We start from the raw sequence: 24,075 nt of genomic DNA, 5'->3' as shown, positions 1-24,075 counted from the left end.
CCGGCCCTGCCTGCTCTGCGTGCGTCCTTCAGCAGCAGCAGGCTGTCGAGAGCCATGGGCCTTCCTCAGTTCCAGGAGCCCCGTTCTAGCAGAACATCAGGCTGAAGGGCCGCGGGAACCTGCATTTACAGCTGCCGGGCAGAGGGCGGGGAGACGGGGCCCGCGGTGGTCTGAGCCAGGTGGACTCTCTTCACCTGTGGGGCTGGCAAACCCCAAAGTGAGCGAGAACTGAGTGGAATTGCAGTGCACGCAGCTGGTGAGCACAGGGGACTGATGGCCCGTGTCGGGAAAACACCACACCCCAAAACACACGGAAGGACAAGCGGGAGCCCTGGAGCCTGCTGGGGCGGGAAGCACACAACCACCGCACACCTTGGGGCACTCCACCCCATCTGCAGACCCGCCCGCAGCCCCGCTCCCGAGCCCAGCTCAAATGCTCAGAGCAGCAGCGTGCACACTGGCCCTAACCTGGAAACCACCCACCTGCCCCTCAAAGCAGGACAGACAAATAACTGGTGATCCCTGGTGGGAATTCTACCCAGAAATGAGGGTACAATGGGCCTTACAAAAGAAGCACTCAATAAGCGGGCCAGTGCGCTAGGCCCAAGGGACAAAGACCGGGGCCACTCTGGCCTCTGGAAGGCCAGCCTCCATGGAAGATGCTTCAGAAAATGACATGGGGCTGGACGGTGAGGGAATGGAGGTCAGGGAACTCCCAGGCCACCGCACCTTCATACCCCAGGTGGGACCTTCTGTTTGCTTCCACCGCCTGCCTGGCCCTTGGTGGCTATGGGCGGGTGCTCAGTAAACACCAGGCAAAGGACAGAATGGACACAGCGGGAATGAGCCTGTGGGCGTGGAGCAGCCAAACCTCGATAAAGCCACCCAGTCTCCGCCCCACCCTGTGTAGGAGCCTGGACCAGCTGGCCCGGCTCTCCGCCCTCCCCAGGTTGGTCCCCTCCCCTGGCCCCAAGAAACCAGAGCCCCTGGAAGTCATTTAAGAGCTCAGCACGCGGGATCCCATAGTCTCCTTGCAAGCCCAGCAGCCTGGAAGGAGGCGAGGGGGCGCTGCACATTCCACAGAGAGGCCGCCGCAAGTGCAGCCGGGGCGCGTCCGAGTTCCTGCCGAGCTTCCAAAGCCTGGAATCTGAGTGGCAGGTGCCCACGTGCGGGGCCAGCCCACGGAGCACACAGGGAGCCCCAGTGCAGCCCCTGCCATGGGCCCCGACCTGCCCACGCCCTGGGAGTGTCCTGTGGGCGGCGAGCTGCCTGACAACCTGGCCAAACACGGCTGGCTCTGGAATTCTCCACTGGGCCGTGGGACACGGCTCTGGGCACTGTGTGTTGCCCTGGTGCCAGTGTTGCTGCCTAACAAGTATTTCACAACCAAGGAGCAAAGGAGACCACAGACGACACAGGTGGAAACGAGCCTTCTGTGCATGTGTACTCTCGGCAACCTCCCGTGCACATCTACCAGGCCCAGCCCACGCTCAGCCCTCTACAGAAGTTTCCAGAGCGAAGAAACCAGCTGGGCTCGGAACTCACAGGCTAGAGCTTTCGCCAGGTGCTGCGAGGCCAGGGGCTCGCTCTGAGACCCGAGGCCAGCGGACCAGCCCTGAGCATCAGCGCTGCATCCCTGCCTCACTGGGTGGCACGCGCCTGTAACCCCTGCACCTCAGGGAGCTGAGGCAGGAGGATTGCGAGTTCGAGGTCAGCCTTGGCAACTTAGGGAAGCCCGGTCTCAGGATAAAAAGTAAAAATAAAAAGGGCTGTGATGTAGTGCAGGGGTAAAATGCCCTGGGCTGAATCCCCAGGGCCCAAACCCATACCAAACCCAAGTGACCTACAGTCAGGACCAGAGCCCAGGTAGAAAGCAGGTGCGGGCGGTTGGCTGCTCTGCTCCCAGTCCTCTGGAAACAGGACAGAAGCCTTTCTGTACCTCCCCAGTGGGAGCAGGAAATCCCCTGGAGTCTCACTGCAGGAGGGGACCCAGGACACACAAGCAAGTCAGGACAAGATATGTGACAGGAAGGGAAGGGGAAGGGCATTCCAGCTGGGCCTAAAGAGGGTGGCCGGAGGCCTTCTGGGGCAGGGGCCTGGGAGGTGGACCTCATAAAGAGAGCTAGGCTCTGAACGCTGAAGGACAGCTCACGCAGACAGAGCAGGGCAGAGGCTGAGCAGGAGCCAGACAGCCTGAGCGGGGCAGGGCGGGGCTCTGAGTCAGGCTGCGGGAGGGGCCTGGAGGTGGGGCAGCCCTGCACCTGCGCTGGCACAGGCAGGAGAGCCGGGCTTATAGCAGCAGAGCGCTGGGACGCCAGTCACCGGGCAGCATGCTGTGTGCCCTGCTTCTCCTGTCCGGCCTCCTGGGGGCCATGGCTGGCCCCGTCTCAGGCCCCCAGGACTGTGCCAAGGGCCCCGAGGTGTGGTGCCACGACCTGCAGGCAGCTGCCAGGTGCAGGGCTCTGGGGCACTGCCAGAGGTCTGTCTGGAGCAAGCCCACCGCCAAGTCCCTGCCCTGCGATGTGTGCCAGGAAGTGGTGGCTGCTGCCGGCAACGGGCTGAACCCCGACGCCAGCGAGTCCGACGTCCTAGCCTGGGTGACGAAGACCTGTGAGTGGCTTCCCAGCCAGGAGTCCTCAGCCTGGTGCAAAGAGACGGTGGACACCCACAGCACGGTCGTCCTGAGCATGCTCCGCAGCGGCCCGGCCAGTCCCGCGGCCCAGGTGTGCACCGCGCTCACCCTCTGCGAGCCCCTGCAGAGGCGCCTGGCCGCCCCAGGGGTGCCGTTCTCCCGGGAGGACGCCTCCCAGGCTGCGACTCCATTCGTGGTCAACGGGGCGCTCAGCTTCCACCCTCCACAGGGGCCTGGGGGTGCTGTGTGCCAGGAGTGTGTCCAGCTGGTCTCCCGGCTCCAGGATGCTCAGAGGTCCAACTGGACCTGGGCAGGGGTAAACATCCAGGAGCACTGTGCCTCCCTGGGGCCTGGCCTGGCCCTGCTCTGCAAGGGCTACGTCCACCAGCTTTCGGTCCCTGCGGAGCAGGCTCTGAGGCTTCTCCCACCACAGGAGGTCTGCAGGAAGGGTGGCTTCTGTGAGGAGCTGCGGGCACCTGCCCACCGGCCAGCTCAAGCAGCGGCTGTGGACGGGGTCCCCTCCCTGGAACGGGGGCTGCCGAGAAGGAGTGAGATCCAGATGAAGTCGGGCCTGACCTGCGAGGTGTGCCTGGACGTGATCCAGGAGCTGGACCAGTGGCTGGTGGCCAACAGCACGGAGGCCATGATCAGCCGCGCTCTGGAGCGTGTGTGCTCCATAATGCCGGCCTCCATCCTGCAGGAGTGCGTCACCTTGGTGGACACCTACAGCCCCTCCCTGGTGCAGATGGTGAGCAGAGTCGCCCCGGAGAGAGTGTGCAAGGCCATCCGGCTCTGCAGCAGCCGCAGGTGGGCCAGGGCCGCCCCGGGCGTCCGTGCAACCAGAGCCCACGCAACGGAGCCGTCCCTGCTGCTGGACGAGGAGAGCCAGGGCAGCTTCTGCAATGGGTGCAAAAGGCTGCTGGGTGTGTCTTCCCAAAACCTGGAGCGCAAGAGCACCAAGCGGGACATCCTGACGGCCTTCAAGGGCGGCTGCAGCATCCTGCCTCTGCCCTACATGGTGCAGTGCAACCGCTTCGTCACCGAGTACGAGCCCGTGCTGATCGAGAGCCTCAAGGAGGTGATGGACCCCGAGGCCGTGTGCAGGAAGGTGGGGGCCTGCCACGCCGCCAGGACCCCGCTGCTGGGCACCGACCAGTGCGTCCTGGGCCCCAGCTTCTGGTGCAGGAGCCCGGCGACAGCCGAACTGTGCAACGCCGTGGACCACTGCCAGCGCCTGGTGTGGAAAGGGACACCCCGCCACAGCAGGGGGCACCTGTGACCATGCGCGCCCGGCCCGGAGCCCGTGAGTGCTGGCCCCAGAGGCTTCTGCATCCCACGGGACCCCAGGAGGTGGGTGCTGTCCCCATCTCCATTTCACAGATGAAAAACCAAGGCTCTGAGGAGGGGGGCTGGGAGGGGACAGGCTGAAGTTCAAAGCCAGATATCGGTGACCCCAGGACCTGTGTGGACCTCTCTGCCATGGGACCCCGCCCTTGCAAACGTCCTCAGTGCACAGGACACAGTGCGCCATCCAGCCAAGGCTGCCCTCAGGCGCCAAGCCAACAGCCCGGGAGTCCAGCAGGGACCCGGGACCACCCCCAGAAGCCACAGCAGAAGTGGAGGGAAGGTGGCGGACTCCCTAGTCAGACCGGTCCTCCTGTCAAGAGCGCAGTGTGGGGCTGGGTCTCGGCCACAGCTACACGCTGTCCCGGGTCACAGATCAGTATGAGCTTGCTGGGGTTGTTTCCAGAGGCGCTTGTGAGGGGCCAGTGTCTCTGCACTTCTCTGGGGCTTTGACCACATTCCCAAGGGGAGCCTGGACTTCAGAGCCGTCCTTCCAAGGTCTCAGTCCACCACAGAGATGCTGTCCTCTCACTCAGACTCTCCACTGTCCTGGAGCTGGGCAGAAGTCTTGGGTGCCTAAATCAGAAGAGCAAAGCGTGCTGGGTGGAGCCCCCAGGAATAGCCCAAGGGGTCTGGAATAGCTGCTGGAGCAGAAGCAGGACATGGGAGCAGGCCCTCCGCCGGCCAGAGCCTCAGTCTTCCCATCTGTAGGCTGGGATGATCACGCCCGCCTCACAGGGATATTGAGACAATTCTAAGAGATGTCCTCAAGCCCCTTCCCAGAGCCCAGCACCCGCCTATGTCGGGGGTCCCCAGGGTATCTTGCTGGGCAATGCTGTATAAACTGGAAAAGTTCCTCCAAACGCTGGCTTGGTCTTGTTTGTGTGCGGGGGGCGGAACGCAGGGCCTGGCACCGCGGGGCAAGTGCTCCCGCGCGGAGCTGCACTCCAGCCAGCCTCGGCTGGTCTGGTTCTCAGGAGGGCCGCGCCCCGGCTCCGCTCACCTTCCACGGGGTCCCTCCAGCAGGACCCTCCTTCGGGACTTAGCCTGCAGCCGCCTGCTGAGGTTTCCTCCGCACCGTGAGGTCTCCCCTGGGCGTGATGCCCGCTCTGTCCTCAGGTCCAGCACGGGCCTGTGTGCAGTAGGGGTGCAAGCCCCCGGGGCCCAACAGGAGCCCCTGGCAGAGGCCACCACTCCCATGCGCCTGCGTCTGGGCAGCCCACCCAGAAGAACTTGCTCCAACCAGAGGGTGTTGGCCCGGCATGAGCGGGTGGTCCCTGCTGAGAGGCCTCCCCCCAGCTTAGGTGACCACCCTGGGCCCAGGCCATAGTTTCAGGGACAAGGCTTGCCTGGCCAGCACTTCCAGGCTCCTTCACCCTGGCCGCTGTTGACTGGACAGGCCTGGGCCCACCAGGTGGCCCTGAGCAGGTGATCACGCTTGGGAAAGCAGCTGTGTCAGAGCAGACGACACAGATGCTCTGAGGTCTCCAGACCACCATCTCCCCGAGCCTCTCTCTGCTGGCATGTGTCCCCCCCAGGCCCACCCTCTGGGCCCCTCCACTAGCCCGGGACTCTGGCTGACAGTTGTGTGGGACACACCACAGCTTCCCTGACCTGAGGCTTCCCTGGGGACATTGCCAGCCATGCAAGGTCAGCCAGAGGCAGGCACAGGTAGGAACCAAGTTCCTAGGTGACCTCAGAGAGTGGCAGTCAGGGTCTGTCCTGCCTCTTCCTCTGGCCCTCGCCCTGGGCTTGCTGCCAGTGACTCCCTCAGCTCCCCTGACTAAACGTGTCCCCGCAGGTCCCTTGTCCACAATGAGTGTGTTGTGGTACACAGTTGACAACACCCCACCTGGGCTGGCTGAGACCTGGTCCTGAGCACTGCATAGGCCCACTCCAGGCACAGGGTCCCCTCTTACTGTCCCCTCTCTCCTATCTTCACTTGTCCCACACCAAAGCCAAGGAGACCCTGGGCAGCGTCTCGCTCAGCCCTGTCCCTAGGTGACTAGTACTGGCTCCAAGTCCAGCACAGGGCAGGTGCTCAGAGAGCATCTGAGGGGGACAGCGGCCTCACGGCTGATGGCAGATAGTGGGGAGGGGCCCTGGGAAACGGCCACAGCTGCCCAGCCACGGCCCCCGTGGCTGCTCTGCCCGGGGGCTAGAAACAGCTTTGAAAAGGGACAAGGGCCAAGACAGCATGTATTCTGCCTGCTGGGAGAGGGGACACCAGCCCTGCCGCGCCTGGGAGATTGGGGCCTGCCCTGGCCAGGCTGGGCGAGCAGGACGGAGGTGGCCAGGAGGCAGTGGCTTGCCTGGGATGGGCCAGAGCGCCTCTCCCACGCCACTCAGGCGGGTGGACGCCCATCCCTCTGCCAGACACACTGAGGTGTCCTGCAGGCTCCCTCACCATGCAGAGGCCCCGGCTGCTACAGAAACCCTGCCGGGTGACCTGCTTCCCCGCCGGGCCAGGCTGAGTGATGGCGAGGGTTCGGTGGTCAGTTTGGGATGAGATTCTTCTTAGAAAGGATACAGGGCAGCAACTTGGACCAGATGACAGTACACCTAGTGGTGCACGTGGTTTAATTTTAAAGAATTTATACAAGTTCAGGCATCTCCTAGAAAACCCACAAGGGCCGTTCACGTGGACAGACCCTTCCAAAGCGGGGCCACACCCCTCCTCCTTGACTTCCTGTCTCACCTCCAGGGACAAAATTCTAACAAGATCCCTTACAACAGGAAGCCAAAAGCCCTTCCCGAGCAAGCTCGAGCACTGAGTGCCACGCAGGGACAAAGACACTGACCACTGACCTGGGGGTTTCGAACCTGCTGGAAACAACTCCAGGGACTTCACTGCTTCCCTCATGGACCTTTCACAGCCACCAAGGGCAAAAGGTGGACTCTGAGACCAGAGAGGTTGAATAACTTGGTCAAGCCACACAGGCAGTAGAGAGGGAGCCAGAGGGCAGCAGGCTCCCAAGCCTGTGCTCTTGATCCTCAAGCCCTCCACCTCCACTAGCCTCAAGTTCCAGGCCTGCCTGCACCCCCGTGGCCATGGCCCGCACTTCCTCGTTCCTAAGGGGGCCATCCCCACACTCGAAGGCCCCAGCAGGATGGAGGATGCCATGTGGGAAGGACCAGCTTGGCACCCGCAGGCCGGCGAGGCCTTTAAGCCACACCCCCGGGGCCCCTGTCCCCTGGCTCTCTGCCTCGCTCCTGCGCCTGCCTCCCGTGGTGTTTGCCGGCCTTCTTAGGAGCCGCTGCGGTCTCTAGGTCCCACGGGGCCCGCTGTCCCAGGGCGCCTCGGCCACTCCCCGCTGCTACCTCCCTCCAGCTCCCGTTAGCTGGGAGTCTGCCCCACTCCTTGGGGACCTGGTCATCAGCTGGCTGCTGGTCCCGAGGCCCGACGGCACCCACGTGCTGGGCACCATCTGCCGGAAGGCCGTGCTTGCCCTGCCGGGCCCTGCTGCTTCCGTAGCTCATTACTTTTCAGATAACTGTCCCCAAAGCTCTGGGCAGGGTACTCGTGTGGGCACGCCACCGCACATGCGTGGGAGCGCACACTGACACACACATGCCCATCGCGCAGCTTCGGGTGAAGTCAGAGCTGACCACACTGGTCCAGCTCTAGTCCCCTCCTCAGCCACCACGTCCCTGTCTGTGAAATGGCCACAGCAAGTGCCCTGCCTGCCCAGCTGCAGGTTACGATGACACGACCCTGGTAGTGGAGGCCAGCCAGCCCTCGGGGCCCGGGAGCAGTGTGCACTCCTCAGAGTCCCCTGTCCTCGCCCATCAAGTCTTGTCACAGCACAGGAGCCAGGGACTCTGAGACAGGAGGGCAGAGCTGCAGCCAGGACCTCGCTCAGCTCAGAGCCGAGGCCCCCACCTCCTGCTGTGCCACCTGCCAGGGGACCCCACTCCTGGCCTTGGCTTGGGTTCCCTCTGCCACCTCGCCCCCTTCACCTCCCCAGTTGCCCCTCGGGAGGCCGCCTCTGGGTGCCCCCACCCCGCCACTCCACACCCGCCTCCTCTCCAGCCCCTACTGCCCAGAACTCTGTTAACGTGCCCCTGCGACCCCCAGGCTTGCTCTGCAGGAGGGCAAGGTCCCAAGGTCCCTGCCATGTTCTCGTCACCTAGAGCACAGCTGGCCCACAACAGGGACCAGGACTGGACCAAGTAGTGGGCCCTGCCACTTCTGCCTGCCTTTAGACAAAACCTCCCGTGGTCTGTCCTCAAAGGGCAGAGACCGCAGCCACTGGGGCCACCCAGGGTTGTGTGCCTGGGGAGTGCCATGGTCGGGTCACCCAGGCATGAGGACCCCAATAAACGAAAACAAATCAGTCCAGCTTGGCTCCAGTGACCTACCCAAGGTCAGCCTGCGGCAGGACTGGTGTGCCAGAGACCCCCAAAGTAGACCTCAGGATGGGGGTCCTGCCCCTCTCCAGCAGTGGCCACCCTCCCTCCCACCCACAGTGGCCAGTGGTCAAGGCGGGCTCCTGCGCAGTCCCTGGAACACGGGCATACCTCCAGCTCCTTGCTCTCCCCACACTGTCCCCTCCTGTCCTGAGTCTGCCCCCCACTCCTAATGAAGCCCAGAGCAGGGTGGGGGCCAGCAGACCCAGACCCCTGGCCTGAGTGTCCAGTCTCCACATCTCTGTGTCCCGGAAGGCCTCCACATCTGCGCTGGCTGTGGTGCCGAGGACACGGGAAACCCGGCCCTGAGGCCAGAGGGGCGTCCCTTGTGGCCAGGGCTGTGGGGAGAGGCTCCCAGAGTCTGTGGGGCCACCCCTTGTCCCTCGCTACTTCACCCCGCTAGAGATGGCAGGAGGACGGAGCAGGAACCTGCTCTTCTCCAATCAGCTTGGACACACGGACAGCGCAGTGCTCATGACAGGCCCCAGGAGCCATCCTCAGACAGCCAAGCATGCTGGGAAGGTGCCTTCCAGAGCTGGGCAGTCTCCTCAGCTGGAAAGCCGTGAAGCCCCCAGGGTCCCTCCTGCTCAGGGCTGCAGCTGCCCCAGGACCCACGGTGGGAGAGCTTGGCCTGGGCTACATCCACCCTCCTTCTGCTCTCAGCTAGGTCAAGCACAGCAGCGGCTGGGCAGCCCCAAGAGGCCTTCTTTCTGGGGATAAATATGAGGAATGCCGACCCTGGAAGCTGGAAATCTGTCCCTCCTGAGGCCCCTGGGAAAAGAGCTCACATGCCCCCATGGATGCCTGGGCCCTGGCCCGACTCCCCAGGACTGGGCCACAATCCTCATTTCCCTCCCAGAATAGACTGGACCAGACAGGGCCCAGAACTTGCTCCATGGAGCCTGGCCCTCCTGGGACCCTTCCCAGCCCCAGCACGGTGGCCTGTGAGAGTGCCGGCCATGCTGTCCCTCCCATTCTTCCTGCAAGGTCAGAACCCCCGGCTGCCGCTACTACGAGGCTTCGCGATCCCCAAATCTGATGGTTTCATGAGTTATTTTACAGTCCTCTGCTGGCCAGGCCAAACGTGCCCGAGGGTCAGGCTGGGCCCTTCCCTGAGCCAGCAGAGGACCCCTGCCGAGAAATGACAGCCACACGCCTGGCCTCCCGACAAGGACGTTCCGCCCCAAAGCCGTGATGCTTCGTCCCAAGGCCACAGCCAAGCCCAGGAAGGGACAGGAGTCACTGTGGAGTCGGGGCCTTGGCTGGAGCTGGGTGGGCATCACTGGACGGTGGAAATCATTGTGAGATAGAGGCCAAGCCCCGCACTCAGTCTCTCGAGATGACACTCCCAAGGACAGGAGGGAACAGAAGCCACAAAGGGAGAGGGAGACAGGCCCCTTCACAGATGGGACCTCGCTTGACCCTTCAACTGGGATCTCATCTCAAGAGGGAAGCCCATGGAGACAGAAAGCCCGGCCAGTTCTGTGGGACTCTGGAGCCAGAGGTCACCCGTGGCAATCAGGGGACCAGGATCTGGGGTGAAACCCAGAGCGCTGGCATGACTGCACTGTCCGGAATCTCACGCTCCGGAACACGGAGGCGTGAGGAAAGCCCGAGGCAGGACCACGTGGCCCGGGAACCAGCGCCCCACCTTGAACAGGCAGGCAGAGTTCCCTGGGCTGGGCCCGCGGGTGCCGCAAGACCCTGGGAGGCCAGAGATCCGCCCAGCCCTGGGAGAGAGGCGGAGAGCAGGGAGCACTGCAGGTGTCCCTAGCGCCCTCCTGGCGGACAGGGCCTGCTGCGGTGACATCTGGTGGGGAGACGAGTGGGGCTCGTGCATGCGGAATGGCTGGTCGGAATGACAACGCCATGTCCCTCGCCCCCGTCCTCGCTGGGACCCTCCTGGGAGGACCCTCGCCTGCACAGGGGTTCTGGGCAGAGGAGCTGCTGTGAGTGTCCTGCCAGGGTCAGCAGAGGTGGGCACTCCCGTGCCAGGAGCAGGGTCAGCAGGAGGGACTGGGACTGCGGCAGGCTGCCGGATGCTTCCGAGCTGTGGCCTCCTCTCCCAGGGCAGAGGACCGTCAGCTGGGATCGCACAGCTGACACCAACGGAGCCCAAGCTCCGGCCCTCTGCCACCGGCTCCCAGGGCTGCCCGAAGGCAGGGGACCCCGAGGCGCCAGGGAGCCTGCAGCTCCTGGGAACGGGCAGCTAACAGCGGCGGAGCTCCGGGGCCGCGGGGTGGCTGTGCTCCCAAGCCTGCCCCTCACACACAGCCAGCAAAGCGTGAGGGGTCTGGGTGACAGGCCAGGGGCTCGAGCTCTAGCTGAATGGCAGCCTCCCACCTGCTCTCCAGGGCCAGCAGCAGCCTCCAGGTCTGTCCACAGACCCACAGAGGGCCAGCAGGCCACGGAACCTCAGGCTCAGGGCTGGTCCCAGCTCTGCAACCAGGGACAGTAGTTTGAAACTGGTCACAGTGAGAGAGTTTACACCACGGGAATTGGCAAACGCCATGGAGCAGGGCTGTGCCGTCTGGACCAGCACACCTCCTCCTGAAGCCCAGAAGACGGGCACCCAGAGCGCGCCCACGCCAGCCTGGCCTCCCTAGAGTTCCCGGTGCTGGCGGGGCCTCCAGCAAACAGAACAGCCACAGGCCAGTGTCCCCGACAGGCCAAAGACAGCATCAGCGTCTCTGCTCGCCTCTCCACGGGAGGGCTACCACATACCAGTGCCGTGCTGGGCACTGGGAGCTGGGTCAACCTCAGACGAGGACGTCGACCTTGAAGACTGCCACCTGATGAGGCAGGGCAGATGAGCCACGAATAAGGACACAAGGCAGAGGATGGTGTTTGAAAAAGAGAAACTCATTAAATAGTACCACAGGAAATGATTTAAATGCAACGAAGAGAAAACTGCGTGTGGAATGGCATCCTAAACAGGGTAGACAGGGAGGTGGCCCTGGGAGGTGACCTTCTGCTGGAACCTGGCAAGGTGTGAGCAGAGGTCCCAGGAGAGGGATGAGCGGGGTGAAGGCTGGGGAGTGGAGGTGCAGAGGAGGCTGGTGGCTGGAGAACCAGACCCTGGAGAACCAGCAGGGGTGGTGCGCTGGGGATTCCATGGGGTGCATTGAGGGGTCCCCAGGACCCCACGTGTGGAGGGAAGCCATGGGTCAGTTATGAGCTGGACGGCACTGGAACACCTCTGCTCTCTGGAAGCTCACTTGGGAGGCCAAGTGGCCCCTCAGGGAGCAGGAGACCATGTGCCGGTATCCAGTGGGGAGGTGCTGGGCAGGTGCCAGGGGACGGAGATGAGGGTACAGGTTCCAGAACATCCAGGAGGAAGAACCAGCAGAGCTGAGATGAGGGAAGGATTTGGGTCTGAGAAATGGCTGGATGACCTGACCCAGGCCCAACATGCAAGTGGCCTCAAGCATGTGTGAGACACAGCCCAAGCCAGCCAGCTGACCCACAGGCCTCCCCTCCAAGGGCAGCCATGCCTGGCCTGTGACAGTCCACCTCTAGAGGAAGCGGGCAGGCCCCAGGCCCTGCAGACTGCATCCCACCCTCTGCAGGCCCTGGTCCTGCAGGGAGGCGTGTGGCCTGCTGAGGCCCAAGCTGTGCTATGGAAGGAAGGCCCAGGCCACAGGTCTGCAGAGAGGATGTGGAGGGATGCTGAGCCTCAGGACGAGGCGAGCGGACAGGAGCCGCAGGGAAGGAGGTTGTCAGACAGTCCTGCAGCTTCCAGGCAGGGGTGACCAATCGCCTATCTGGTGCACTTGCTTTCCAAACCGTGAGGTAGAGGAGGGAGCTATCCAAGGGTGGCCTGGACTAAGCTGGAATCCGTCTACTCCGGTTTGGATGCATCTCTCAAAGGCTCATGTGTTGAGGCCAGGAGCGGGGTCCCCAGGATAGTCAGAGGGTTCGCAAGAAGCAGAGAGGCCTGAGCTGGCAGCTCACCAGGTGCTGCCTCTGTGCTGGGGCTCTGGATGGTGCAGCACCAGGCCTCACCAGGGGCTGAGCCAGTGCCAGGCTCTTGCATGTCCTGACCTCCAGAACTGTGAGCTAAATAAACCTCTATTCTTTATAAACCACCTGGCCTCAGGTATTTTGTTACATCAAGAAAATCAGGTTAAGGCACTATTGGTCTGGTCCAGTCCTCTCAACCTCTGCGAGTTAACGGCCCTGCGTGTCCTGCCCGTCAGGAACAAAGCTGTTATTTAAAACCTGACAGAGAATGATGTCAGTCACCATCTCTTGATGCTGCCTGAGGTTAGACACTGGGTTAGATATCCCGAATCCACGCTGGACCTGACGACCCAGCCACACTGCCAATCCCACATCACAGACGCAGGCTCTGAGAGGGGAAGCGGCTTTCCCAAGGCCTCACAGCTTGTAAGAGCCAGGACTGGAACTCGGATCCCAGCAGGGAAGGTCTATGTGCGCTGCCTCTCCAGCCAACTTCAGGGGAGAGGAGATGATGGTGCGGCTGCGGGGACAGGGATCCTGGGGTGTGTGGGGTGCTCCAGCAGAGCCCATTGCCCTCCATGTGGCTTTGGCCAGCAGCCTGAGCTGGGGACCTGAGCAGTTTAAGTCCAATGCTGTGTGGACAAGGGATGGCACAGAGCAGCAGCAAGGGGCCTGGGCGCCTGGAGAACTGGGGACCAGCCTACGCTCTGTCTCCAGAAGAAACAACACCAACAGAAGTGGGGTGAGCGTCTGCTGGGGGCCAGTGTGACACGCAGGCACCTGCTGTCTGTGCCACAGATGGCAGGCAGGAGGCGGCAGGGGCTCAGCACCAAGCCCAGGAGGGCTCCAGCCTTGCAAGGCATCACACGTGCCCTGTGGATGCAGCTGGCAGTGGTGGCAGACGGGCAGGGCCTCAGGGTGACGTGCATCCTGAGCCCCAGTGAGCCCCCGGGTGCCGTTGCTACGGGCAGCTGGGAGGTGGGCTCTGAGGCTCAAGGAGGGCTCGGCGGGGATGGGGACAGCCCCTAGTGACACCAGAGCCACTGTCCAGGAAGGTGCTTGAACACCTGCCTTCCGTGGTCCATGAGGCCTGCCTCTGGCTGGGTGAGGAAGAAGCTTCCGGAACTTCCCCAGGTCCCCAGACAACTCTTGGTCTGCTCTGCCAACAGGACCAGGGCACTGGGCACTCTCTCTACATCAGCTGCACTTCTGGGAACCTGGGTTGAGCCAGGCCTGGCTTCCTGCACCCAAGACTATGTGACCCTCCCAGCCCTTCCCTGCTCCAGGGAACCCAGGAGGGGAGGGACTGTCCAGACCCGTCACCAAGGAAGCCTGCTCCGCACTGGGGCCTGCGGGCTTCCAGCTGGTGGTGCTGCAGAGGTTTCCCACTGGAGCCAGCCCCTCCTGCCCGGCTCACGGGGGCCACGTTTCGCATCCTCCCTTGCAGCAGGAGCAGCCAAGGGACTGACCGATGGCCAGGGGAGTGAGGATGGCCTCCCACGTGCAGTCTTCCTCCACGTCCTTTTCACTCCTCTGCCTGAGTCAGGTCCAGAGTGGCCCTGGCCACAGGCAGGGAGGATGTGGAGCACATGCAGGAAGGAACCTGCCCCTGCAGAACTGCTCAGAGGAGAGCTTCCCCGGAGCACCTTGGGAAACTCCCAGGGGATCTCTGCCCAAGCAGAGGAACTCCGTCCTGTCTAGCCTCCAGATCCCTGGGGCTGTTTGTTACAGCAGCTGGCACACCCTGACTAGCTGAACCTGCCACCTCGGGATCTCACTTTCATCCATGTTTCCCCAGGACCCAACATGTCCCTGGCTCAGTGCAGACAGAGCTGCTTGCCTGAGAAGGACTTGCCAATGTGAAGTTCAGGGGACACCGAGAAGGAGGTGGACTCAGAAAGCCAACTCTGTGGAGAACAGGAGCTCAACCAGCTTCCTCAGAAAGAAATCCGCACACTCCCGAGCAGGGCTCTTCACTGCTGAAGCCTGCAAACCTGCCATAACCAGGGAGCCGGAGGCCTAGAGAGCTCTCTGCAAAGGCTGGAAGAGAAACCCCAGGAGTCGCACAAGGTCACCCAAGGCATGGGCCAGATTCAGCATAGGGTCCTCTGCTGTGGTCTCAGAGGCCACCCTGTCCCTAGCACCTGGGACCTCCACTCAGTAGAAAGACCTTCCCTGGACATAGTCCCAGATCCTCACTCTGCCCTCTGGCCCCGTAGCACTGTCTGCCTCACGAGCCAGGACATTGCTGGGAATCTGGGAGCAGCTTCACACCTCCCAGCCCTTCCCTGCTCCAGACCAAGCCCCTGTGGGCAGCGACAGCCACGGTTGGTCCCCTCCTCATACCCACGTCCTACGCAACGATCCTCCCACCAGTAAGTGGAACATTTCCCGGCTCCTGGACACAGGCAGCCCTGTGCCTTGCTGTGGTCCATGTTTAGCAGGGATGGTAAGTAAGTCCTGAGCCTAGGCCTCGAGGCCTGCAAACTTCCATGCTTTCTTGAGTCTCTGCCTGGTCCAGGTGCATAATCCCAGGCTAACCCGCTGGAGGATAACAGACACATTGCCAGTTGACCCCACTCCCCCAAGCAGCAGCCAGCCAAGCCCAGAAGCAGAGCGATAATGGCTTCTGACCACAGACATGTGAGTGAGCCCACAAGAACAGAAGAGCCGCCCAGCTGAGCCCAAGCCAAGTGTCCATCTTCAGAAGCATGAGCTAAGTGAGTGGTCGTTGTCCTCAGCCACCAGTTTCAGGGGCCGTTTGTTATGCAGCAAGAGCTAGCAGATCTATCACCATGGTTGCTCCTTGTCTGGTTCCTCCCACAGAGGGCACCACTTCCAGCCCCCTAATTTCTGAGCTAGACTTCGAAAGATATGATGCCATTTTTATAAGGTTCTCCATGCAGTGGAGACAAAGCTCTGTGACCAACACGTCCTGCCTCCGTCATGGCCACCTCCACTCAGGGTCCCAACTACCTCAGGCTTCCTAACTGTATGGTTGTCCACTCTGTCTGGAGTGCCCCCCCCCAGCTGCTGGCTAACTTGCATTTATCCTGAAGTCTTGGTAGGATCCACTTCTGCCAGATAAGCCAGGCTCACCCTGGGCTCAGCCTGCTGCCCTCCCACCACCCTTCCTCTGTGAGGGAAGCTGTGTGGTCGCAGGGGCAGCCCTGGCAACTTGGTGAGTCACCAAGGGTGGAGGCCGCATGGGTCATTCAACACTCCAGAGTCCAGGGTGCCCCAGGAATGTGCTAAGCACACAAACCTCGGGGAGAAAGGGAGGGGAAATAGAGGCGACGGTGTTTTTGACGGGGGAGAGCCCCCCACCAACACTCAAGTCAGAGCGAGCACGGCAGGTGCTGCAGAAGCATCTGATGAAAACCAGCCACGCAGCTCAGCTCCTCCGGGTCCTTCTGACCACACACTCCTGTATTTCTCCGAGCTAGCCACTGCCGATGCCTTGGGCACCAAAGCCCCTGAGATCTGGCCAGGCCCCCTCCTGACCACACCCCAGGGGATGGGAAAAGGCAACCACCTCTCTGGACCCTCCATGAACCGAGGGCAGTGACTACAGGGAGCCTGTGGAGAGCTGGGGCCACCAGAGTCAGGAGTGGGACGGAGGTTGAGGGCCACACCCAAGAAGAGTGGATCCCACAGGCACCGAGAACCTGGCTGCTGACGCCCTCTTGGTGGGCCCCAGAGGCGGGCGCAGAAGTTCAGACACAAGTGATTGCCCAAGGTCACTCCTAAGTGGCAGAGCTGGGTCATCTAGAACTAGGGTGCCAAATTCTCCCAAGTAATAACAAGCATTGGTTTTTATCCTCCAACCAAAAATAAACATATAAATAATCATCACTTGCAGCATAGTAAAAATGGCTACCTGTGTTAGGCCCTGGCACTGAGCAAACCTCCCCCAGAGGTGCCCGCAGTTCCATCAGCTCCCACGCAGCAGCACGGACAGCAGGGCCCAGGCACACAGGGGATGCCCCCAGTACCAGCTGTTGGACAGCATGTGGCACCAGAGCCAGCGCCACCCCTGGATGCTACAGGCTGCTGCTCTGTCCTGGATGGTGGGTACCTGCAACTGGCTCACGGCTCATCCTTCAAGCACACTCAAGAGAGCCGTGTTACATAACAGAAAAAAGACCGCTTTCTCCTACATTTCCTACTCAGGGACTTGTTTTAAAATGCAATAAATCTGCAGGGCAGAGTGTGCCTGATGCATAGGGCAGCAGATCCAGGTCTGCTCTGTGGACCGCAGACAGAAGGCCGCACGCAATGGGTTTGCACACGGCATGAATGTGCAGGATATAAACGGTGGGAGAGAACAGCACGCGGGCCCTGCCCCAGCCCCCGCTCCTCCGGGCAACACAAGGAACAGGACTTGGCTCACTGTGTCTTGAGGGGTGAGGGGCGGGCTCTGGGGGCCAGGCACCTCCTTGAAGGCCACTCACCCTCTGCCAGAAGCCCAACCCTGCCGTTTCCTCTCCCTGTCCACTTCAAAGCTGCCACCCAGTGTGTCCGTTCCTGGTGCCCCGGGCAGTCTTTCACCTGACACAACCTCTTGCTGTCACCTCTGGAGGTGTCATGCTTGTGTGCACAACTACACAATGCCCCTAAAACATCCACCTCCCGACTGCGCAGCCTGCAGGGGTGTTCCCTGATGCGGATGTGACTCGGTTCAGGACTCTGGGATGAGGAGGTCACCTGGACTGTGTGGGGTCCTGAGAAGGGCAAGCCTTTTTGGCTGTGGTCAGACCGCGAGATGCACAACAAAGAAAACCTCGGAGGTTGGGACAGGGTGGGCTGAGGACAGAGGGAGGACCGTGAGCCAAGGGAGGCAGGCGGCACGCATCACACCATCAGAAGCTGGCAGGGGAAGGAACGAGATGGCCCCAGGAGATCCCGCTGGACTTCTGGCCTCCAGAGTGCAGATCATACGGGGTCGCTTGGAGCACTGAGTACTTGGTGATTTACTACAGAAGCACCAGAAAACCAATCGCCCTGTGCATCAGCCTGGCTGTTTACCCCAGACCCCCCAAATCTGGGCAACACCCAGCCTCTGTGCTGTCGCCCCTGCTCCCCACCACACCACACATGGAGGTGGGCACTCTCTTGGATTCCCTGCTCTGCTGCTGGTTGGGGAGACGCTGGGGTGCAGGCTCCCGCGTTCTGCTCATCCCGAGTCTCTGATGGTTAGAGCAGTGCCCAGCACTTGGCAGGACCCTGGCAAGCTGCTGCAAATGGCTAAGCCTCGGGCGCTCCGGGTCAAGGACCTGCAGCCATTAATGAGATTTACAGAACCACAGATGCATCCTGTCCCTCCTCTTCAAGCCTCCCTTAGCAGACCATAAACCCACCCCAGGGATCAGGGCAGGTCCTGCGTCTATCTTCTTTCTCCTTTCCTAAATGGCCCTTCAATTTCTTCATTGCACAAGGAACATCAACAACAGCCTCAGAGGCGAACCCTCCGCACACTCAAACACACTTCGGAAACCCAGTGCCCCATAATCCGGTATGTAGGAGGTGGCGCCCACCCTCAGGAATTGACGCTAAGAAAATAATCAGAGCTGAGGGAGCAGCGCCACAGGGACACTCGCCAGGAATCCCTTTTTACATCTTTACATTAGTGAAAATGGAAAGTGACTCAGACGTCTGAGAACGAGGACTTGGTTAAATAAATAATACCTCCTTCAGACGAAGGCATATCATGCAGCCATTAAAAATAGCAGTTGTGAAAATATGTCAGCACATAAGAAAATGTTTAATACAAAATTCTACTGGGATTTAAAATTGATAAAACATGTATAAATTTGCATCTTAAAAAGACTAGTGAGAATATTCATCTCAGATATTAATAGTTTTAATCTCATGAGTTGGGGTTAACATGGGGATTGTTTTTATGCCTCGTCTACTTTATAGCTTCCAAAATTCCTAGGGTGACCACAAATTACAGTATTTAAAAGGAAAATATTTTCTGAAGGAGAATTTCCTAGGGAGGGATTTGCCAACCCCCATGCCAAGAATCTCTTCACGAGGGCTCGTGATGCTACCAGGGACCCTCTGGAGGAAGCAGGGACCTCACCACCAAGACCCTCGGTGTCATTCAGCTCAGCAAGCCCCAGGCCCACGTCAGTTAAGAGCTTCTGCCAGGTCCAGGGAGCACAGGAAGAACAGATCTAAAGAAGCAGCGATACCTGCAATGGAGGGGACGTGCAGGAGGCTGTCACAGAGGCCTGGGGCCCAGAAGAGGGGGGTGACTCATTAGCAAATGGGGATTCTGGAAGAGTGAGCAGAAGCTGCAGGGAGGTCCCCAGCCCAGCAGGGATAGGTGATGGGTAATATGACAACTCCAGAGGACAGATCGTCAATCTCAAATCCACAGCCACCAGCCCCTGGGTTCTCAGGAAGTATCAGAGATAAGCATGGGGACCAGGAAGCCAACCGGGGGCTCAGCATGTGTGGGCCAGCCCCCTGACCTGGGCCGTCCTCCTGGCAGGGAGAGAGGCCAGATTCTCGGCACACTGCCCCAACGCTCCATCCAAGGAAAGTTCTTCCTGCAGCAGAGCTGCCAGGTCCTCGGAGGAAACGCCCAGGGCAGGCCTGCAGCAGAAGCTGAAGCAGTCCAGACCAGAGTGGGAAAGGGCAGACTGTTCCCACCACCTTCCGAGGCCAGCCGCTGTGCTTCCAGAATGCACTTGAGGATTAGGGAAGACTTTTGGCACCTGCTGCATAGATTTGACGGGGTTTGCCAGGGTGGACGCTAGGGAGGCTGGGGATAAGTTGGCTGGGAGCAGACACAAAAGTCACCTTGGATGCAGCAGCAGGAGAGGCTCTGGGTAGGGAGAGCCGCCCTGGAAGAGAAGGCAGGCTGTGACACCGGGGCCAGCCGGCAGCATCCTCCAGGAAGCCCCCCTGACTGCCTGACTTAACCCTGGCTTAACCCTGGCAGAGAGGGCACAGACACGTTTCCCTGGTGCTCTCAACCTGAGACAGTGCAGGTTACAAGACAGTATCATGGCTGTTTCCTCCACCACTCAATCCTGAGTCTTGGATGCCACAGCCTGGACGGATAGATGGACAGATGATGGATGGACGGATGATGGGTGATGGATGATGGATGGATGGATGATGGGTGGATGGATGGATGGATGGATGGGATGGAGAGAAGCAGGGGCAAAGGTACAAGAGAATAGAATAGAGAAGGAAAGAAGGTGGATGGATGGAAGAAGGAAGGGCGCACTGAAGGCTGATCAGATGGCTGGGTGGAGAGGGGAGGGAAGGACCAAGCAGTGAGGTCAGCTGGCAGAGAAGCCCACTGACAAAGCCAGGACCTGTGGAGGGCAGGTACTGAAGTTGAGGCAGAGAAGGGGCCCGAGGGGCTGGGGACTCAGAGGGATGTCCTCAAGCTCCTGTGACCTCTCAGTCATCCCAGAACTTGTCCCAGGGCATTTTACACCAGGTCTCATTGCCAAGCTCATCACACTGTTGATCTGCACCAAATTATTGACAGAACGCAAACCCTGAAAGCTTTTGAGCCAGGGCCTCTCTCCAATCTCTATCTGCCCCGAGTCTTGTTTAAATCAAACCCAGATCTCCATGGTGACGTCAGGGCGAACACTGAGAAAGACAGCCAGGAGCGCAGGAGTGCAGAGCAGCTGCTGAGAAGCCCAGGGACATGCAGAGGCCACAGAGGCAGGCGGTGGCAGGTCCCTGACACTGCTAAGCTCTGAATGTTTCAGGAGCTTGTCTGGAGCCACCTCCATGGCATCTGCAGTCTGCGTCCAGATCTGAACAGCTGGCTCTTTTGACAGGAGGCCCCAGATGTCACCAAGATGAGAGGAAGTGGAGTCGTGATCAAACCAAGGTTTGTCTGCAGGCACAGCCTGCACGGAGACCTGACCACAGCCACTGGGTGCCCACCCCAAGCCTTACAGGGTCTGGCTGCTTCTGTCTAAGTCCCCAGGGCAAGGCATATGGTTCCTTTCATCTTCCAGTCGCAAGTCCGGGGCTTTGGATGCTCAGCTTCACCTACCCATGCGCCAGATCAGCACTGCCAGATCAGCACGCCAGTGCTTCCTAGGCCCGGACATCAGCACCGCCAGGAAATATGCTGACTCCTGGGCTGCCTGTGGGCAGGCAAAGAGCCCTGCACAGGTCTGAGCAGCTCACACGCGGCACAGGCAGGTCCTGAACGGCCCTGGGGTCTACCGCAGGAGAGCTCTGGGCGGGGTGCCGGCCGCAGTACTGCCCTCGCCCCGCCCTCAGCACACAGTGAGAGGGCGTGGCTCGGGGAGCGCATGCGCCATGCAAGTGCCCAGCCTGGGTTGAGCCGTGCAGGGGAGCTGGGGCAGACACCATAGAAAAATAGAAGCAAAGCTGACTTCAGAGTAACACGGTTAACAGAAGTGATCTGAAAATCTCAGGCGCCAGCCCTCCTGGAATAAAAATCCTCTGAAACCCTTTCCCAAGTGTGTTCTGTGGAACCCACTCCCAAGACATGGTCGGCAGAACATAAATAGAGTAATACTTAAGTATTAAAACGCAAAAGTAACATAAAAAAAAAAATTAACAAATAAAAATTAAAATTAAAAATTTAAATGAAGTAAGATTTAATAAAACACAATAAAAATTAAAGATCATGGAAGGAAGTGAGATGGGAAAATGCCACGTGCCCTTCCTGAAGGGACTGTGTTGTTGTGTGAGGGCCTGCGACAAGTCTCACTGCAGAGAAGTCTGGGACCTTCCTCCAAGCCAAGGATGCCTGTCAACTCGGGCCACAAAGCCATCTCTCCTGGAAGCACATGGATGGCCCTGTGTCCCCTTCTCATTCAGCAGCATCCCGCCCCTCCCACCTCAGGGAAGCGGGCTCAGCCCCATGGCTCATAGTGGCCAGCGGAATTCCAGCAGGGTGCAGTGGGCACAGAGGCCCCAGCAGGAGCTCTCCTGGTGGGGTGCAGCTCTCGAACCCACAATCTACATGAAGAGAATGTGTCCTGGCAGCCTTATCCTGCCCCTGTCAACATGGGTCCCAGAACAGACTCATGGAGAGGCCCAGTCCCCAGCCAGCAGCCTGAAGTGGGACCACCCAGCCAAGTCCTGTCTAAAGCAACTGAACCTCAGTCGACCTTTGGGGTGCTTGTTACATGGCAGAATGACTGACTGATACATTCCAATTGCCATTCCAAGAACAGCATTTTGAGACAAAAATGGGGCACAATAAAAGATTCTTAGGAACCCCCTGGAGCTTTCTGATAGCATCAGAGCCAACACTATGCTCCTGGTTCTCCTTCTCCATCAATGTCAAGAATCTTCGAGGTCCTAGCAGCATTTTCCCCAAACCACATGACCAACCATCCAGCCAACTGACCTGTTCACCATCCGTCCACATCCACCCATCCATCCTTCCATCCCTCTCTCCATCTATCCATCCACTGATCCATCTACCCAATGCCAACATGCATCCCTGCACCAGCCTCTGCTTGGTTCTGGGTAACCTGTGATCAACAAGCTGGACTTAACAGGACTCCAGGTCTCCAGCCTCAACCAGCGTGTTCTAGTGGCAGTGGGCAGAGGGGTGGGGGAAGACCATAACCAGGAGCACCCGCAGCTCAGTGAGACGTGATGAAGACCCGCTGGGTGCCGCTCTGCACTGAGCAGCAGGGACAGCTTCTTTGAGGAAAAGCGCTTCTTGCTGACACAGAGTGGACAAGGAGCCACACAGGGCCACTGCTCCAGGCAGGCTCCGCAGCACACAGGGGCCTGTGGTGGACAGAGCTCAGCCTAGTCCAGGGCCAGCCAGCTGGCTGCTGAGCATGGCAAAGGCTCCTGGGTGACCCCAGAACCTCCAGGGCCCGCTACTCTGTGGACCAGGAACACGGGTGTCTCCTGACCTTATTAAAAATGCAGCTCGCCAGGCCACATCCCAGACCCAGGGATCAGCAGGCCCTTCACCAGGGCCCCTGCACTGTGAAAGTCGTCGCCCCTCCTCTAGGCCAGCCTTCCAGCCAGGGCAGCGGCACCCCAGGGGGAGGACGCTGGGTCCCGACGGCGTGAAGGGTCCCACTTCTCTATGCACACGGACAGCAGACGTGCCCTCCGGTGGGGCAGTGGGGAAGACGACGTCCAAACGAGGCTGGGGACAGGCATGAAAAGGAGCTGAGAAACAGGAGCCTGGCCCTGGGGCTCGGGAGGCCGCCCGAGGGCTGGTCCTGCTCTAGAACCGGGAGTCCAGTTTTGCTGGTCACTGTATTACCACGGTGAACCCCCAGGCCAGGCGACCCTGAGACGCCAACAGCTCTGGTATGGAGCCCAGTGACGCCTGGAGAACTCTGGGCCGGGTGGTCCCGCTCCCCGGCTCCTGCTCCACCCACTGACTTCCTTCCCCAGGGCGCAGGGTCGGGCCGGAGGGCTGGGCAGATGCAGGCCGCAAGGAGCCAGCTGCCAAGGAGGAGAAGCAGGACAGGGGCACCTGTCTAGCAAGCCAAGCCCCTGGGCAGGGTGCTAGGGATGGGCACAGACCAGGGCTGCTGAGGGAACCCATCCGACAGCATCAGCAGCGCTCAGTGACGGCCTAGGTGGGGACAGAGATGGCCCCATGAACCTGTGACTGTGACTTTATTGGAAAAATGGTCTCTGCTGATGTGACTGAGGTAAGAATCTGGAGATGATGTCGTCCTGGACCATCCAGCTGGACCATCCCAGTGGCCAGTCTCCTTAGAAGAAACTCAGAGGATAGATACACAGGGACAGCCACGGGAGGACAGAGGCAGGGACGGAGGGTGTGGCCACAGGTCCTCCGACAGCCACAGGAGCTGGCAGGACAGGGGAGGCCCTGCCCCTGGGCTTCAGAGGGAGCTCTGCCCTGAGACACCCTCATCGGGACTCGGACCCCCGGATGGTAGAGAGCACATGTCTGCTGTGTTGGTCCCGCCCCAGCTGTCACTCGTCACACTAGCCACCGCGCCCAGGCAGCTGTGAGGACGAGTCATCCTGGGCTCCAACGCCAGCCTGCAGTGAGAGGGGCTCCGCTAGCTACCATAGCCCCAGGGAAGGCGGCCAGGGGTCTCATTCTCCTCCACATGCCAGCCACCTATACGGGTCCTCAGGGGCCCTGCGCCTGAGCAGAGAGCCCCACCTCAAGACAGAGCAGATCACTGGATCGTCAGGGTGGGAGAGAGGCTACTGGCACGGGCCCGGTAAAGCAGGACAATTAAAATGTATTCAGCTTAGATTTCAGAGAGCCATTTCTAGAATGTACATACCATACCTGTCATTAAACGTGTGTTTATTGGGTTACACAGGAGACTTCTTGGGAGGCTGGGTGTGCATTCAACAAGCAGGCCTTTAGTGACCCCATTTCCCATGTGCTCCCCGGACACAGTGCCTCAACCCTACATCCTCCTGTGCCTCCACTGCAGACGGGCAGGTGGCACCCAGGGAAAGTCCCAGGGCAGATTGTCAGCTGCTCAGTGCTCCCCACCCCAGTCCCACTGTGGAGAGATGGCAAGCACGGGAGGGGACACACCTCAGGAGAAAGAACGTGGCCAGCAGTCAAGCAGGGGAGGCATCTCAGCCTCCCTGGGAATCAAGAGAAGCAGATCAGAATGACAAGTCTATAAGCCCAAGTTGCCAGGCAGGCGCGGGCACGTGCCCCTGAAGAACTCACTGCTCGGCCCCCTGCGAGAACCCGCCTCGCAGCTCAGGGACGTGGCTCGGCAAGGTCC

At 60.4% G+C, this 24,075-nt stretch overlaps 2 protein-coding genes across 2 annotated transcripts in view; one reads left to right on the top strand and one right to left on the bottom strand.

Moving 5' to 3' along the window:
• Positions 1-24,075, bottom strand: part of Sorcs2 (sortilin related VPS10 domain containing receptor 2) — a 358,452-nt gene that overhangs the window by 195,266 nt on the left and 139,111 nt on the right. The window lies entirely within an intron of this gene.
• Positions 2,163-4,857, top strand: Psapl1 (prosaposin like 1). The gene has a single exon (XM_047566162.1). It carries the CDS (start codon positions 2,331-2,333, stop codon positions 3,909-3,911), a length of 1,581 nt encoding a protein of 526 aa, XP_047422118.1. The 5' UTR covers positions 2,163-2,330; the 3' UTR covers positions 3,912-4,857.

This window comes from Sciurus carolinensis, chromosome 10 (genome assembly GCF_902686445.1).
Source record: "Sciurus carolinensis chromosome 10, mSciCar1.2, whole genome shotgun sequence".
Lineage (NCBI taxonomy): Eukaryota > Metazoa > Chordata > Mammalia > Rodentia > Sciuridae > Sciurus > Sciurus carolinensis.
Note: the sequence above shows the minus strand (reverse complement) of the source record. Positions and strands in the feature narration are given on the sequence as shown.